Genomic DNA, 18,335 nt, shown 5'->3' on the forward strand with positions numbered 1-18,335 from the left:
TAGCGGAGTTTTAAAACTGGCTGCATTTTACTAGCGATCTGTTTGTGTATGATTCCATGATGGTACAAAGTGATGCAGAACCTTTATTTTAGATGCTGAATGCTTTGAAATAAAATGGTTCCAGAAATGGTAAAAAGGCAACAATTAAGGAGTACCCCAGCTTCAAATGTTTGGTGTAAATTGCAATTGTACATCACTTACACGTTTTTAACTTTCCATGACCACTGTGGCTCCTGTTGAGCAGACCTGAACTACATGCTGGATGGATTTTATCTCAAACTTGTGTATTTCTACCAGCAGCAATGATTGGGATCACAATTAGTAGGATCGTTGGAAGGAAATGAATCTCCCTGCTGCATACTATTGTTGTTTTAGATCAAACACTCAATCACTAAACCCTTATGTAGCATGGCTGGCCTAGACTGCCTCTCTACCCGTCATGTAAGCCCTTAGTAGCTACAGGCTGTGACAGGCTATCCTGTGGGCACTGACCCCACTCATGCTGACTCTCTGAGTGACAGAAGTGGTGGTGACTCAGGGTCTGTGTACAGCCAATCACGGTACAGACCTTGTGCCCTCCCCTTCTGGAGACTCAGAGAGGAAGTGCTAAATTATTGTGTGTTCTGCTCCTTTCGGCTGGGAGTGAGCCAGGCCAGTCAGTCCCTCCTGGGCTGACTGAGCCAAGAGATCAGGGGCCTCAAGACACATGCCCCTGACGAAGCCGACGGCGAAACTAGTAGGGTGGAGAGCAAGGTGAAGCTGTGACAGACTGAGTTGTCACTGCTGGAGCTTTCCTGTAGCCTTCCTGCTACCTTCTGAGGAGATCTCGCGAGACGCGTGGATGACAATCACGTAACCGGATGTACCAGTGTATGCGTGGACACCGGCGGAGAGAGACGCAGGTCGCCTCCTCTAACAGCGGAGTGCCTGCCAGCGGTATACAGACTATCTGTGGACTGTGACATCACGAGGAAAGGACGCAGGACGTCAGTTCAGGAGGTGGTGAGAGTATCTCTTGCAGGAGAGAACCAGAGTGGGCTGCCTCGTCGCAGATATATCCTTGCTGTTTTTAGTATAATAAATTGTTTTGTACTTGAGAGCTCCCTCTCTCCGTCCGTCCGTCTCCCTCTCCGTCCGTCCGTCTCCCTCTCTCTCTCCGTCCGTCTCCCTCTCTCCGTCCGTATCCCTCTCTCTCTCTCTCCGTCCGTCTCTCTCTCTCTCTCTCCGTCCGTCTCCCTCTCTCTCTGTCCGCCTCTCTCTCTCCGTCCGTCCGTCTCCCTCTCTCCGTCCGTATCCCTCTCTCTCTCCGTCCGTCCGTCTCCCTCTCTCCGTCCGTCCGTCCCCCCCCTCTCTCTCTCCGTCCGTCTCCCTCTCTCTCCGTCCGTCTCTCTCCCTCTCCGTCCGTCTCTCTCCCTCTCCGTCCGTCTCTCTCCCTCTCCGTCCGTCTCTCTCCCTCTCCGTCCGTCTCTCTCCCTCTCCGTCCGTCTCTCTCCCTCTCCCCCTCTCCGTCCGTCTCCCCCTCTCCGTCCGTCTCCCCCTCTCCGTCCGTCTCCCCCTCTCCGTTCGTCTCCCCCTCTCCCTCTCCGTCCGTCTCCCCCTCTCCGTTCGTCTCCCCCTCTCCGTCCGTCTCCCTCTCCCTCTCCGTCCGTCTCCCTCTCTCTCTCCGTCCGTCTCCCTCTCTCTCTCCGTCCGTCTCCCTCTCTCTCTCCGTCCGTCTCCCTCTCTCTCTCCGTCCGTCTCCCTCTCTCTCTCCGTCCGTCTCCCTCTCTCTCTCCGTCCGTCTCCCTCTCTCTCTCCGTCCGTCTCCCTCTCTCTCTCCGTCCGTCTCCCTCTCTCTCTCCGTCCGTCTCCCTCTCTCTCTCCGTCCGTCTCCCTCTCTCTCTCCGTCCGTCTCCCTCTCTCCGTCCGTCTCCCTCTCTCCGTCCGTCTCCCTCTCTCCGTCCGTCTCCCTCTCTCCGTCCGTCTCCCTCTCTCCGTCCGCCCCCCCTCCCTCTCTCCGTCCGCCCCCCCTCCCTCTCTCCGTCCGCCCCCCCTCCCTCTCTCCGTCCGCCCCCCCTCCCTCTCTCCGTCCCCCCCTCCCTCTCTCCGTCCCCCCCCTCCCTCTCTCCGTCCCCCCCCTCCCTCTCTCCGTCCCCCCCCTCCCTCTCTCCGTCCCCCCCCTCCCTCTCTCCGTCCCCCCCCTCCCTCTCTCCGTCCCCCCCTCCCTCTCTCCGTCCCCCCCTCCCTCTCTCCGTCCCCCCCTCCCTCTCTCCGTCCCCCCCTCCCTCTCTCTGTCCCCCCCTCCCTCTCTCCGTCCCCCCCTCTCCCTCTCTCTGTCCCCCTCTCCCCCTCTCCGTCCCCCCTCTCCCTCTCTCCGTCCCCCCCTCTCTCCGTCCCCCCCTCTCCGTCCGTCCGTCCCCCCCTCTCCGTCCGTCAGTCTCCCCCTCTCCGTCCGTCCGTCTCCCCCTCTCCGTCCGCCCGTCTCCCCCTCTCCGTCCGCCCGTCTCCCCCTCTCCGTCCGCCCGTCTCCCCCTCTCCGTCCGTCCGTCTCCCCCTCTCCGTCCGTCCGTCTCCCCCTCTCCGTCCGTCCGTCTCCCCCTCTCCGTCCGTCCGTCTCCCCCTCTCCGTCCGTCCGTCTCCCTCTCCGTCCGTCCGTCTCCCTCTACGTCCGTCCGTCTCCCCCTCTACGTCCGTCCGTCTCCCCCTCTACGTCCGTCCGTCTCCCCCTCTACGTCCGTCCATCTCCCCCTCTACGTCCGTCCGTCTCCCCCTCTACGTCCGTCCGTCTCCCCCTCTACGTCCGTCCGTCTCCCCCTCTACGTCCGTCCGTCTCCCCCTCTACGTCCGTCCGTCTCCCCCTCTACGTCCGTCCGTCTCCCCCTCTACGTCCGTCCGTCTCCCCCCTCTACGTTTTCTTCTCTCCTGTGCGCTATAGGTCATTTTTTGCTATTCAATTGTGACTTTTCTCTCTGGTTGACAGTCTGGGCCAGCTGCAGGGAGAGTTTAGACAAATTCTTTACCAACGGTGGTATATGTGTATCCCTAAACAATTGGTTAATACTGTATAGCGCAATTCTTCTTTTTTCTATAACAGAGAGCCCAGCACCATCCAGAGGTCTGGGACCCTCTGTCATCAATCTGCATCCGCTGTATACTATCTGCAGTGACTGCCAAATAAAGCATCCCTTTTCATATACCCCTGCCTGAATCTACAGTCTATTGGGCAGGGTTGTGAAATAAGTCTGCTTTGGTTGGACTGTCTCTGGGAATACTGGAGCCCACTGAAGCTGGAGGCGCTGACACCCTGAGTTGAACATCAAGATCATCAAAAGCCTGCCCTATTCCCCACACCATCACGGACCACTCAGCTCTCCTGGACCCTCACAGGAATGACGCACACAACAGCAGTAACCAGTAGTCATCTTCCAGAGAGGGGGTGGGGGGGGGGGGGAAACAGTGTTACACTTATAGCAAAACACATTATAGTACAAGTATATATATATATATACAGTGGTCGACAAATCACCAAAAAATCTACTGGCCCAACAAAAAAAATCTACTCGCCACCTAGTACCAAACGTGTGATGTCTGGGCCAAAAGGAGCTCGCCACGATGTTAAATCCACTCGCCCGGGGTGTGCAAATGTATAGGTTTGTCGACCACTGTGTGTATATATATATATATATATTTTAATGTTCTTAAACATTCTCAGAGTAGAAATCTTATGTGGTATTGTGAATTCAAACACATTTAAATGTCTGAAACTGTTAAACAGAATTCCCTACGCGATTGTTAATGTAATGCTTTGTTTTAACTTTGTATTCGATCTATCATTTTTTTTTTTACTTTATAATAGAGAGAATTGTATCTTCTTCATGCATCTATGGTACTTATTAATATTAACCGAACAAGCCCATTTTATTTTTGGCCAAGGAACAATCCAGGTATTTCCCCTTTTATGTAATACCATCCTACAGCTGCAATGCAGAATGGGGGTGCAGTGAAATTAATCCAGTAAAAAAGGCAAGTTACTGGGAACCAACACATCTGTATGGAATGCTAAGGAACTGTGTGCATAGTATCTTACAGCATCTTCTCCGTTTCAAATACAAAACTGACATTTGCAATAAGAATTCTTTATTTTCGTCTCCATCTATGCTGTATTATTCTTCATAAGAGTCATTAAGCCATCTATGCTGTACTTTTGCAGCCAATATATACAGTGTATATCTATACATATATACACACACACACACACACACACACACACACACACATCATTAAATCATACATCAAGCAACAACAAAAATCTGTAACATTACATTACTCACTGGTGTGTTGGGGCCATCTTGTTGGTCGTGAGTAAAGATGAGAGTAATGTCAGGGTAGTCTATCTCTGGAGGTGTATTACCATTTTGGCGATAACTGTAGTCACTTTGCATTAGTGGTGAGCCAGCTTCTAAACAATCAAGGCTCTCAGAAGGGGTGTCCCGACCACTGTCATAAGCATCAAATTCCCACTCATTGTACAGTGTTTGATTATTACTTGTATCATTTGTTTGATTCTGCATTTTCTGGTTACTTTCCTGAGAAAATGATCTGCAATAAAAACATGTTTTTGTTTTTTTTTAAACTTTTTTTTTTTGTAGTTATAGCTGTATTTCAGAAATCTTATTACAAGCAGAACTTTGTCCTCAAAATGGTGTAATGTAGTGTAGAATTATATAGTACACCAGAGCTACTATGGTTTTTGGTGTACTGTATATCACGAAGCAGAATGTAAATACTTTGATAAAAAAAAAATATTTACTCTTCACCACAGGAAGAAGATCAAAAACAAATTAAATGTGGATTGCTATGGCATGAACAATCTCAATAATGTATGTATGTATGTCTTTATTTATATAGCTCCATTAATCTAGATAGCGCTTCACAGTTGTAATACACATGACAATCATATAAATAACAAATGATACAGATAACAGATCATGGGAACAAGTGCTTCAGACATAAAAGTAACATTTAGGAAAAAGAGTCGCATGCTCCGAAGTGCTTACAATCTAATTGGTAGGAGGAACATACAAATACAGTAGGAGGGTATTCTTGTAATTGCGCCTGCAAGGGGCCAAGCTTTATGTATCGGGTGTATAGTATTAGCCACGGAGCTTATCATATGCTTCGTTAAGCAGGTGTGTTTTAAGGTGGGTCTTAAAGGTGGATAGAGAGGGTGCTTGTCGGGTATTGAGGGGAAGGGCATTCCAGAGATGTGTGGCAGTCAGTGAGAAAGGTTTAAGGCGGGAGAGGGCTTTAGATACAAAGGGGGTAGAGAGAAGACATCCTTGAGTGGAACGCAAGAGCCAGGATGGTGCATAGCGAGAAATTAGGGCTGAGCTGTAAGGAGGGGCAGAAGAGCGTAAAGCTTTAAAAGTGAGGAGAAGAATTGACTGTGTGATACGGGATTTGATAGGAAGCCAGGAAAGGGATTTCAGCATGGGAGGCGCTGAGACAGATATAGGAAAGAATAGAGTGATTCTGGCAGCAGTGTTTAGGATAAATTGTAGGGGAGACAGGTGAGAGGCAGGAAGACCGGACAGCAGGAGGTTACAGTAATCAAGACGGGAGAGAATGAGGGCCTGTGTAAAGAGTTTTAGCAGTCGAGCAATAGAGGAAAGGGCGTATCTGTGATATTGCGGAGGAAAAGGCAACAGGTTTTAGATTCGTTTGGAATGTGAGAGGAGAAAGTGAGAGAGGAGTCGAGTGGGACCCCTAGGCATCGTGCTTGTGCTACTAGGTATATGACAGAACTTGCAACAGTAATTTGAAAGGAGGTAGTGGGGCCAGGTTTGGGAGGAACTATGAGGAGCTCTGATTTTGCCATGTTATGTTTAAGTCGGTGTAGGGCCATCGAGGATGGTATAGCAGAGAGATATTCAGAAACCTTGGTCTGTACAGCAGATGTAAGGTCAGGGGTCGAAAAGTTAATTTGTGTGTCGTCAGCATAGAGGTGATATTTGAACCCAAGAGATGTTTTTAGGTCACCTAGAGAGTATGTACAGAGAAAAGGGAGGTTCCAGGACAGAGTCCTGGGGTACCTCCAGAGAGAGATCGATAGAGGAGGGGGTGTTAGCAGAAGAGACACTGAAAGTACGATGGGAGAGGTAAGAGGAGATCCGGGATAGAGCTTTGTTAAGAATACCAAGAGTATGGAGAATGAAGAAGAAGAAGGGGGTGGTTTATCAAATGCTGCAGAGAGGTCAAGTAATATGAGCAGAGTGTAATGACCATGCTGTCTTTGGCAGCATGGAGGTCATTAGTTATTTTAGTGAGGGCTGTTTCAGTGGAGTGAGCAGTGTGGAAGCCAGATTGTAGAGGGTCTAGGAGCGAATAGCGGTTGAGAAAATGGAGCAAGCGAGAGAATACAAGACGTTCAAGGAGTTTAGAGGCAAGAAGCAGGAGTGAGACAGGCCTATAGTTAGAAAGACAGGGAGGGTCAAGCTTGCTGTTTTTTGAGTAATGGTATGACTGTTATATGTTTGAAGGAGGAGGGAAAGGTACCAGAGTAGAGGGAGGAGTTAAAAATGTGTGAGCATAGGAATTATAGTAGGAGCAAGAGGTTTTAGGAGATGGGAGAGAATGGGGTCAAGAGGGCAAGTCGTAGAGGGAGAAGAGGAGATCAGCAGTGACACATCCACCTCTATGACAGCGAAAAAAGAGTCAAGGAAGGCAGGAGGAGAGTTAGGAAGAGGTGTAGGATGGGAGGAGGAAACAGAGGGGATGTCCCGACGTATGGATTTCACCGTTTCCTTGAAATAGTCAGCAAAGTACTGAGGTGAGATGGAGAAGGAGGCAGCCGAGGGTGGTCTGAGTAGGGAATCAAAGACAGAGAAGTGTCTGCATGGGTTAGACTTGTACGTGTTGATTAGTTGAGAAAAGTAGGTTTGTTTAGCCTGAGAGCACAGAGTTGAAACAGGATAGCATACATTTGTAGTGAAGGAAGTCTGCGAGAGTGTGAGATTTCCTCTATAGGCGTTCAGAGGAACGAGTGCATGAACGTAGCATGCGTGTGGGAATTTAGCCAGCGTTTGGGGTTAGAAGGGCGAGAACGGCAGAGAGAAAGTGGGGCATGTAGATCAAGAGAGGAGGACAGGGCAGAGTTATAGTTCCTGACCAGGTTGTCAGGGTCTGGGACAGGGTTGAGAAGAGAGAGAGGAGTGTAAAGTGGAAACAAAAGCTGGAAAAATAATAGAGCACAGGTCTCTGCAGAAGCGAGGGGTAGATGGAGGTGGAGAAGGGGAGAAGCGAGAAAGAAAATGAGATGAGATGATGGTCAGAGAGAGGAAGGGGGGAAATGGAGAAATCAGAGAGAGAAAGGTTTTGAGTGAAAACCAGGTCTAGGTAGTGGCCATCCTTGTGGGTGCTGGCTGCAGTCCACTGTTGAAGGCCAAAAGAAGAGGTTAGAGAGAGAAAGTGGGCGGCCCAAGGGAGAGAGGGGTCATCAATATGGCAGTTGAAGTCCCCAAAGAGAAGAACAGTGGAGTCAGAGGAGAGAAAGAAGGAGAGCCAGGATTCAGAGTGAGAGAGAAAGACAGAAGGGGAATGAGTAGAGGTAGGCGGGCGCTAGATGACCGCCACGTGGACAGAGAGAGGGGAGAAAATCTGGACAGTGTGAGGCTCAAAAGAGGTAAAAAGTATAATGAATACCTTATTTTCCAGTGTTAAGTTTCAGTTTTAGCTTACACAACTCAAGCAACTTTCAGAAATGCCCATAAATCATACAGTAATTATAGTAATGCACTTTCTGATGCCGTTTTAACATTCATGAAGTCAGAATGCACTTATATGTCAAATAAAGTTGATATAATCTTCTGAGTAAAGTGCGAGTTGATCCCTAAATCAATGTCAACATTATTGAATGGCCAACTTCTTAATCTCCTGCTCTCAATTTCAAGCATAAGTCCCACCTTGCCCCCACTTTTTTGTTTAAATAGCTGGGAAGCAGGGGGCTCTGCGGAGTTGAACCAAATTTGTTTCAGCTACGTGGACCCCTCGCTTTCCAAAATACTTACTTAGTGTAGAAGGTGCTTACTTCATGGGAGTTTAAAACCCCAGTGTCACACAGGCCAATAGGAAGCTGCAACGGATGACAGTACGGCTTCCTATTGGCCCACGTAATGATGGAGATTTAAACCTCCATTTTGTTTGCCCTGGAAAGGACTGTACCAGCGGCACCTTCCCTGGTAAGTATCTCAGGAATCAGGCACTCCCCGGTGCTGAAATGAATGTGGTTTGGCTCTGTAGACCCCCTGCTTCCTATGTTAAAAAAAAACAAACACAGCAGGTACACCTGCTCCTTTAAGCAACAAAAAGGAAGAAAAAACTCGCAGGCTATGTAAGCTTTCACCCAACCCAATGAATTGAGACAAGATCAAAACCCTAGAAATGCCCTAGCATGGAATTATACCGATTCTTCCCTGTCACTCATTTTGTCATGATAATCCACCATAAAGTTAGAAGAACAGGCCATGTCAATTGTGATGCAATGACAAAGCAGAATGGGAACTGCCATCCAGAAAATTCCACTAGATTTATTGCTTGCAACAAAGCAAACGGGCAAAGTGACAACAAAACCAAATAAAACTGGCACCGTGAGACTTTGCTCTCCTGAACATCGTCGTTGAATAATTCTCAAATTAAATGCAAAAGATGCCATATCCCCAAAAACTTGAAAAATAAATTATTTCGTTGCAAGCCTTTCCATTGACAAACTGCAATTTCTCAGCTCTTGCTGTATGTGGTTTAAACATTTATATGATTTATTAGCATATACTATTTCCATGTTTGCAGAAAACATTTCTCAGTTGCCATGGTAAGCACAATGTGTAATGCAGCATGCTCGACATATTGTGGTTTGATAGCGCATTCAGATACAGAAGACCTTTTCACACACTCACAACTTTGCAATTAAATATTTGTTTTAGAAGACTCGGGTCAGAAGTATACGCAAGATTGTTTTTTTCAAGTTATTTGAAGCTATGGCCATGAACGATGAAACAGTAGCACCAGCAATTACTTTAGCTAGAACTAAATTTTACTTGTATTTAGTGTAATCATTTTCTTTCTCCCAGTGTTAAAAATTACACTTTTTTTCTTTTTAAATATATACCACAAAATGTATTTTCTAAACAGATTTTAAATGCACGACCAAAGGGAGCAACCTCCCTGTGAATAGAACTACTGTGTAATATTTTAAACAAACATAAGGGTTGATGGATTTCTTCATTCAAACCCAGCACCATTGGAGGTCTGAATCCCAGAAGAATCACAGCAGCCTCATTAGAACAGAAATGAGTACAGTATTGATATTGCTGGAAAAAAACATTTTTTCTTCTGAGCATGCAAATTGCTTTCTTCCAACACAGGACTATTTAATCTTCATCATAGCTATAATGTCTGGCTTCTATAGTTCTACTAATAGTGTACTCTAGAAAGCATCGGACCTTAGACTTCAAGTAGGGTATTTTTAGATGCACAAGAATCTTGAGCTTGATCTTTTCTGTACATTAAAGCCAACTCAAAGCTGACATTTGGCCAAAACCACTCCACTCAAACTACCTTCTTAAAGGTTTGCAATGAGCTTCAGTGGTGAATGGAACTGGGACAACTTACTGGTGCAATATTCCTAGATTTAGCGAAGGCTTGAGACTGTTGACCATGTTATCTTGTTAAACAAGCTTCAGTGCTCTGGAATAGGGGAACACACTTTAAATTGGTTTCACTCCTACCTACTGGGTAGATCTCAATGTGTTTCTCTCTGGCTCTAACGCTAACCCCTTGGATATCACCTATGGGGTCCCGCAATGCTCTCTTCTGAGGCCCCTACTCTTTTCAGTCTTCATTAATCTATCTACAGGCAGTCCTCGTTTTACGACGAACGGCTTATCCAACACTATTCAATGCACCCTATGGCCATTTTTATGATGCCTGAACGGCTTATCCGATATTGAAAAATTTCTACAATTGCCTAATCAGAAGGCTGCAGGTCAGAGAAATCATTCTCAACAGTCTGTGTGAAGGTTTATTGGTTTATTTTAGGCCCTTAACCATGTCTGATAAAAGCAAAAAGCAAAGTGGTGTTGCTCCAAAAAGGATGACAAAATCTATTACTTTAGAGACCAAACAAAACATAATAAAGCGCTCTGAGAAAGAAGAGACGAACACAGAAATTGGATGTGCCTTGGATATACCTCGCACAACTATTGTGACAATAATAAAAGATAAGGCAAGAATCTTGGAACAGATTAAGGGCTCAACTCCTATGCAAGGTACAACAATAAGGCAACGTGTTGGGCATATTGCTTTGGTAGAAAATCTTCTCATCATATGGCTGGAAGATCAATCCCAGCGTCATGTGCCTATTAGTTTAGCCTTAATTCAGGCGAAGGCTTTGAGTCTTTATGAGAACATTAAGCACCAGCATGGAGAAGGAACCACTGATGACACGTTCACTGCAAGTAGTGCCTGGTTTATGCGGTTTAAAGAGAGGGCAAACTTGCATAACATTAAAGTGACCAGTGAAGCTGCTAGTGCTGATGAGGAGGCAGCTAAAACCTTCCCTGTTACATTAACCAAAATAATAGAGGATGGTGGCTATTGCGCTCGTCAGGTATTCAATGCAGACGAGACTGGGCTCTACTGGAAGAAAATGCCCAGCAGAAGCTACTGTACATTGCAAAAGAGGAAACATCTACACCTGGTTTTAAAGTTGCAAAGGACAGACTGACTCTTCTGCTTGGATCATATGCTGCAGGCGATTTCAATCTAAAACCTTTGCTTGTTTATCATGCAGAAAACCCATTCTTGGGTTACGTAAAGATTTGGAAGTCCAACCGTAAGGCCTGGTTCACAGGGAGCCTTTTTGAGGACTGATTCCAGCAACATTTATTCTAGCTGTGCAATTATATTGCACAAGGCAGAACCTTGATTTTAAAGCATTGCTGCTCCTGGACAATGCTCCTGGCCATCCCGTGTACCTGGATGAGCACCATCCAAGCGTCATGGTGGTGTTCATGACCCCCAACACCACCTCATTGATACAGCCGATGGACCAGGGGGATATAACTTCCTTCAAGGCCTATTATCTTAGGCAAAATATTTGCCCAGGCCATCAGAGCAACTGATGCAACCTTGGAGGTCCAACGTTGAAAGAATTTTGGAAGGGTTACAACTTTCTCCATGCAGTAAGAAACATTGGAGAGGCATGGAATGAGGTCAAACAATCCAATTTAAATGGAGTTTGGCGTAATTTGTGCCATGATTTTGTGTCAAATGTCCAAGGCATTACAGAGACTGTTGCAGAGGTTACAGAAACTGTTGTGCAAATGGCCAGAGATCCAAACTTGGAGGTGGAAACCGAGGATATTGAGGAGTTGCTCGCCTCACATTCTAACGAGTTGAGCAATGAAGACCTGATGCAATTAGAAGAGAACAAAAATTGCTGAAGAGGAGGCCCACCAATCTGCTGAAGTGGCACAGCCACGTAAATCTTTATCAACCAAAATGTTGACTGCAGCATTCAAGCACATTGATAGCGCACTGGCCATATTTGAGGAAAATGACACCCGCATTGAAAGGAGTTCAACAGTCAGTCGTGGGGTGTCCAACCAAATCAGCTGCTATAGAGAGATCTACAAGCAGAAAAGGATCTGTCCAGACTTCATTGAAGAGCTTCTTCAAGAGGCCCAAACCTTCAAGTCCACCTACATCATCTCCAAGAAGTCCGTTATCCGTTGAAGATCCCCCCCAATCATCTTCCTCCAATAATTGATGGTTTTTGTTCATAATGTACATTACTGTACAGAATATAGTTTTATTAGACAGTTATGGAATCAATAAATATAATGTTTACATCATAATCTATGTATGTGCTGCATATCTTATTGCTTGCGTAAAATATTTTGTGTGTTTTAGCATTAAAAATGCCTTCAGAGACGGAACGTTTGATTTCAAACAGTGTTCCTATGGGAAAATGTGATTCGCTTTACGACACTTCCCTATCCGACGCCATTTTGAGTAACGCATTGCGTCAGATAACCGAGGACCGCATGTACATCTTATAAGGGAGCTTCAGTGCAGATGTATGTGGATGGCACAATCTTATCCCCACACTGCCCTATCCTCACTGACCTTGGACATGTACTTCAATCTAATTTTTCAAGGCTTGAATACTGGATTTCTCAAAACAAACTGTTTTTAAACATTGACAAATCTGTATTGATGGTATTTGGGATTAAGGCTTAATGTAAAAATGAAAGCCAACAACAACAGAGCTACAGATCAGAACCAAAGCTAACATCATTCTAGCCCCTGTCACTAATTTTAAGTATCTGGGAATTCGGGTTGACTCCCACTTAACATTCAGGCTGCATATTGAAACTCCTATGCCAAACTAGTTATACTTTATAGGAACAAATCTTCCCTAAGCCCGCTGGTCAGAAAGCACATCCCACAGCAGATACTAATGCTAATTTTGGACTATGGGGACATATTATATGGTACAAAACCCCCAAACTCACTTTAGCAAACTAGATACCCTCTACAAGACAATATGCCACTTTGTACTACAATGTAATGACAACTTGATCACTGCAAAATGCGCAAAGAACTAGATTGGCTATCTCTAAGGTCCAGACACAAAGTACATTTTTCCTGTCTTGCCTTCAAATACTTTCTGGTCAAGCTGCCCGCCTTTCTGAACAAGCTCCTCACCCCTACCATATGCAGCAGTTGTCACCTTAGGGCCGTTCTGTACTGTTTGCAGCCGTGCACACGCGTGTATAGTAGCGATGAAGTCTCCGGGAAGCGCAATATATGTAAAGAAAAATAAATAGTGATAGTGCAATATTGTAAAAATTAAGCTCAGAAAATGATAACTCGGCTCTCTATTATATACTCTCTATTATATACTCTCTATTATATACTCACAAACGTGAGAGGTTTTGCAGGCACATAAAGGTGCCGCATGCTTTTAGTGTGTATGCTGTGAGTCAAGGTAGTATGTGTGTTTGTGTGTGTACAGACGAGACCACGAGTATTGTAAAGCTTGCCTTAAACTAGCCCAGTTACATTCTGGGTATGTGCTGGGTGTAAGGAAAACAATAACAATAGCGCTCAAAACAAACCTATAATATAATAATAACGACCACTATTGTGACAGTGATATTGTGATTAATACAATCAGTGACAATGCAAAAAAACAGTGATAGTGCACGTGCCTATTTAAAGTGCATATGTAGGGTGAAAAAAACCTCAAAATAAAGCTACAACCCTTGAAAAAAGACTGTTTCACTTGTCTTCTCGTGGATAATTTTCAAAGTATCTGGGGAGTTCGTCTCAAAGTCATAGAATAGAAAAACATATCATAGTGCAAAAATGTTTAAACAGTGAAAAAGGTGAAAATTCATCCAAAATGACTACTCACATTTTAAGTAATCATCACGTGAGTAGTCATTTTGGATGAATTTTCACCTTTTTCACTGTTTAAACATTTTTGCACTATGATATGTTTTTCTATTCTATGACTTCGAGACGAACTCCCCTGACGCTTTGAAAATTATGTGCTGGGTGTAACTAGGCTAGTTTAAGGCAAGTTTAAGGCATTTCTGCATTGACTAATGACCCATAGGATTAACACAGCAGGGGTCCCTGGCAGTCCCATTCAGTTTGAATGGGACTGCCAGGTTAATCTGATGGGCCATTAATCAATGTAGAAATGCTGGATCTAGTTTAAGGCAAGTTTAAGGCATGTATCCAGCATGTACCTGGGTCTTTTTGGCGATTGCCACTGGTTTGTGTTAGAATAACCGAGGGCACTACAGTATATGTGTGTGTATATATGTGTATGTGTGTGTGAGTGTAGAGATTGTGAATTATGTATTAAATATTTTTTTTTTTAAAAAGTTGTAATAAAAATATTTTTTATAACTTACACACACACACACACACACACACACACACACACACACACACACACACACACACACACACACACACACACACACACACACACACACACACACACACACACACACACACACACACACACACACACACACAGTAGCGGCGCAAAATCATTAATTTCTTCATGTTCTCCCTCGTCGGTCCGCTCCAAGCCCCCTGCCGTGCGCGTGCGCGTGCGCGGCGCCATTATAGAAAGGCTGACTGATGTCAGCCAACTAAAATTCCGCGCGTGCGAACAGCGTAGCGCGCGGCCGGCACTATAGAACGGACCTTAGATCCAACACCAAAAGACTGTTCCCTGTCCCAAGGTTCAACAAGGAATCCGGTCGCACCAGTTACCGTGCACCTCACGACTGAAACAACCTACCAGAGACTCGCAAAACTAGTATAAAGGCCCCGTCCATAGTTAGCCCGACGACGCGTGCGCGTTGTGGCTGTAAGGCAATGCGCACGGCCATAGAGCGCGCGTGCACGAGCGCTACCGATTATTCACGAGACAAAATCTTTTGATTTTGTTGCAGACGGCTGGGTGACGTGCGCGGTTCAGCCATTAAGGGCAAACGGCTCACGTGATGTCACGGGCACGCCTCCAAACTGTGAATCACAGCTGCTCTTGGTCACGTCTCCTCCTCCAGATCTCACGGCCACGTATCGCCTGTACAGCAGGTACGTGCGACTACTATATAGAAGGCCTAAGACTTCAGCTGTCTCGCATTTTAATCTTGTCTGTAAATGTTACATTCGCCCATAATCATATTTCTAACTGTCTATGAAAGGGGTCTTAATTGAATGTATAACCTCTGTTCACTTAATGTAACCATGTATTGTCCCAATAACTCTGCCCTGGGCATCATACTTGAAAACGAGAGGTAACTCTCAATGTATTATTTCCTGGTAAAACATTGTATAAATAAATAACAAACAGTTTTCTAACAGTGTGTATTTTGCATCTCAATTAATGTTTGATAAGCAGCAGTATTAGATAATCATTGTAGGTTATTTCTAATTTTACATTCAATTAGTATTTTTTTATTTACAAAAGATAACAACTTTCCCGTTATTTCTTCGGCTGAATAATTGTTATGGAAACTGGGGAAAATTTAAATCTCCATGTACAATGTCTGCGTCGGACGACGAGAGAGGGAGGTGAGTGCATGCATCTGTGTTTCTATGCATAGTGTATATGTGTATAGGCGTGTGTGTATGTGTGTTTGTGTTTGTGTTTAATGTAACGGTGGGAAAACGTTGAGTCAGACTACCGTCTGTCAAATACAGTATTGCAGTAAAATTAAAGGAAAGCAAAAAGTTATTCATAGTGGAATATACTGTATTATGGAGGTAAAGGTTTAGAAAGGACATTTATAATGTAACATCAAGGCAAATTTCTTGGAAGAGAGGTTATTTGCCATGCCATCTACTAGGATGCAATTGGCACGGATTATGTGAAATAAAATCAATTCACTGCAGAGACATGTACTGTAGCACTGAACAAATTTGTTTTTCCATGTTTATTTCACACGAAGTAGGGGACCAATATAACCAATATTGTCTTTTTCACTGTAGCAGGATAAGCAATTAATGTAAGTATACATTTAGTCATTATGCTATATAAGGATCATTATTTTCTACCAACTCATTTGCATCAGCAATTCCTCTCATGCAAAATATGAACAAGTCCTCAAGCGTACCTGTCGTTTTCCCCCCTCTTGTGTGTCCCGTTTGTATCGCTGAGCCTTAGAGCGGCTTCTATCTTCTCTGGATGCTGCTCCAGCCCTCCCTGCTCAGCTCGCAGCTTAATAAGTTCGGTTTGTAGGCTTTCATTCTCGGACTGCAGTTTGACAATGGAAGTGTCATAACATTTTTGTTGTTCTTTCAGTGACTTTATAGCCTATGAAAATAAAAAATATTATTATAAAATAGCCATTAAGTGGTATGTTGGTCATCACTTAGCAGTTACATGCAAATATAACAGGCTAGAAATGATATGTTAAAATTAATTTACTTTTAAAGTTGCAGTGCTGCATCCACCATTTTTTGTTTTTCTATATGCAGCATGTGAATAGCTTTAATGAGAAATAATTACCTAAGCTGACGATTATCGGCCAATATCCTGCATGCGGCCATTAGAGATTTTTATCTACAGCAGATGGCGGAGTTTGTTTCTTATATGGAGGCTTGAAGTGTGTCTAATTTATGTTTTTTTACTTCATGACACCTATGAATAAGGAGTAATTGTTTCCACTCCTATGTTTTGATGTATGTATTATGTTGATTTCTCTTCTGCCTTTTATGTTTACCTCGGAGCAACGATACCTATGAAGAAATTAACTAATGTACTGGGGAGGGGGTTTATTATATAATATCTTCTGTGTAGAATGTTCTTTTATTTTACCATATAATGTCTTCTGTATAAAATTCCCTTCAATCTTTGGGATCCAATAAGATCTGACTGGTCCTAGGCATCTACTTTAGAACATATCTTTCCCGGGACAAATTTAGGGCATGCGTGAACAGTGACCACTAACCGTACATACCAAGAGCCCATAGCGCATGCACGAATTCCAAGCAACCATAGCACATGTGCAAACAGCAAACCGCACATGCGCAGCTTGCCAGCTGCTCGTGCGCATGCGTGATCGGCGCTTGGCAGCCTTCATGCGCATGGCGATTGGCAAGCGCCGTAATAAAAAAGGCTGGGCCCGGGACAAAGTACAAAACATCTGGGACATCTGGTCACCAGTATTAAATACTATTTTGTTTATTTTTTTGACTACCTGATTGATATGTCACTACAGCCGATTAAGGGGGTTATAAATAGGTCTACCAGTGTGGGTGGGAGATATGACTCCTGATTAAGATGACACGCAGCAAAACGCGTTGTCCCATTACTCAGGGTGGTGAAAAGCAGAGAGAGGACCGTGCAAGATCCGTCACTTGTTTCCTGGTGGCCGCAACCAGAAGCCGCACCATCTGATGGCCAATTGGGTCAGGTACCAGCGTCCTGAAAAATGGTGAGCTCGCTAGTGATTGCTCCTGGGAGATCCCGACTCAATCGTTTTTAACTGCTCTAAAATGGACTTCTTGTAAGTAAGTGCTCATTCTGGGGATTCTATTGTTACAAAGTGTAATTTTTTTTATACTGTCTATGATATTGTGCCTCTTATCTCCTCACTTCTGGGATCACCTGCACCCACCTGACCGCCACAGATTATGGATCTGCTCGATTGATTTTGTTAGAATGTGAATATAACTTTTGGAAGAGGATTACATTTTTTCTTATAAAAAAGCCTGGAAACTATACAAAGATACAAAATTGGGTATTGTTAAAAAAAAACCTCAGTAATACATAAACCTGTATTTTCTTCTTCTCACAGGAACTTTGTCCTTCAAGTTTATGGAGCAATTAACAGTAATTAAACAATGAACATTTTTTTTTTACTACACATACCACAGCCCATGCTTCCCATTTATTTTTAATTTACAAGTTAATGAACCAGGGATGACATTAAACACAGATTGAAAGTCATAAATATTCTAAATATGTCCTGCTGCATGCAAAATAGAACAGTCTTCCAATCCGCACGTGCAAAGTGTCTTTATAAAACGATCAGAAGACAGAACCAAAGCCATTCAGTTGCACAAATGAGTTAGTTAAAAAGGAAAAGCCAACGCTTCCTAATTCATCTTGCCTGTCTTTTTTTTATAGCAATATCAATAAAACTAGCACTTGATATGCTTTCCAACTACTTTGAAGATTCACGAATGGGGAAATTCAAAACAAAAAAGGCAACTAACAAAGAACATAAAGATAAAGCCAGAGGAATAGTGATGCATCAGGACTATCACACATTACATATGGCTCTTTAAGCATCAAAGGTTTACTTCAGACAGCAAGATCTTAGGACGCATTGATAGTGTTATATTGCTCCGTCTGCCAAATGCTGCCCAATTACAGCTGTACTGGTGTTAGAAATCATCTCACAGACCTGTCTTTTGCCTTTTGCTTGCATAGGTCAGGGTCAGAATGCAACAAAGTGTAACCAAGAAAGCCAACATAAAATGTGCATATAGCAATTTGAGTGATTGCTGAGAAAGTCCACACAATTAGATCACATTAACAACATTATCATTACCATGCTTCTACTGGTTTCCAAATGATCAAGCAGTTCTTTTAGATGTTTGTTTTCTATTTGGAGAACTTCATTTTTCATGTCTGACACCTGGATAAAAAATACCCGCAGTTAAGTTAATGCACAAATCTAAATCTATTTAGTGCAGGCGAGGTTAAGCAAAGCATTGCTCTAAAATCGCAAGCACACGCAAATAGAATTATTCCCAGT

General features: G+C 44.1%; 1 protein-coding gene across 6 annotated transcripts in view; it reads right to left on the reverse strand.

Annotated features, from left to right (window-relative positions):
- Window positions 1-18,335, reverse strand: part of DEUP1 (deuterosome assembly protein 1) — a 71,203-nt gene that overhangs the window by 3,636 nt on the left and 49,232 nt on the right. For 4 of the 6 annotated variants that reach the window (XM_075592522.1, XM_075592523.1, XM_075592519.1 and 1 more), the window contains 3 exons: window positions 18,129-18,215; window positions 15,684-15,883; window positions 4,311-4,578 (listed from right to left, as the gene is read on the reverse strand). In XM_075592522.1, coding sequence (XP_075448637.1) covers window positions 4,311-4,578; window positions 15,684-15,883; window positions 18,129-18,215 — 555 coding nt within the window. The remainder of the gene's footprint in view (window positions 1-4,310; window positions 4,579-15,683; window positions 15,884-18,128; window positions 18,216-18,335) is intronic. The other 2 variants (XM_075592521.1, XM_075592524.1) reach the window with 2 other exon arrangements.

Source organism: Ascaphus truei, chromosome 3 (genome assembly GCF_040206685.1).
Source record: "Ascaphus truei isolate aAscTru1 chromosome 3, aAscTru1.hap1, whole genome shotgun sequence".
Classification (NCBI taxonomy): Eukaryota; Metazoa; Chordata; class Amphibia; order Anura; family Ascaphidae; genus Ascaphus; species Ascaphus truei.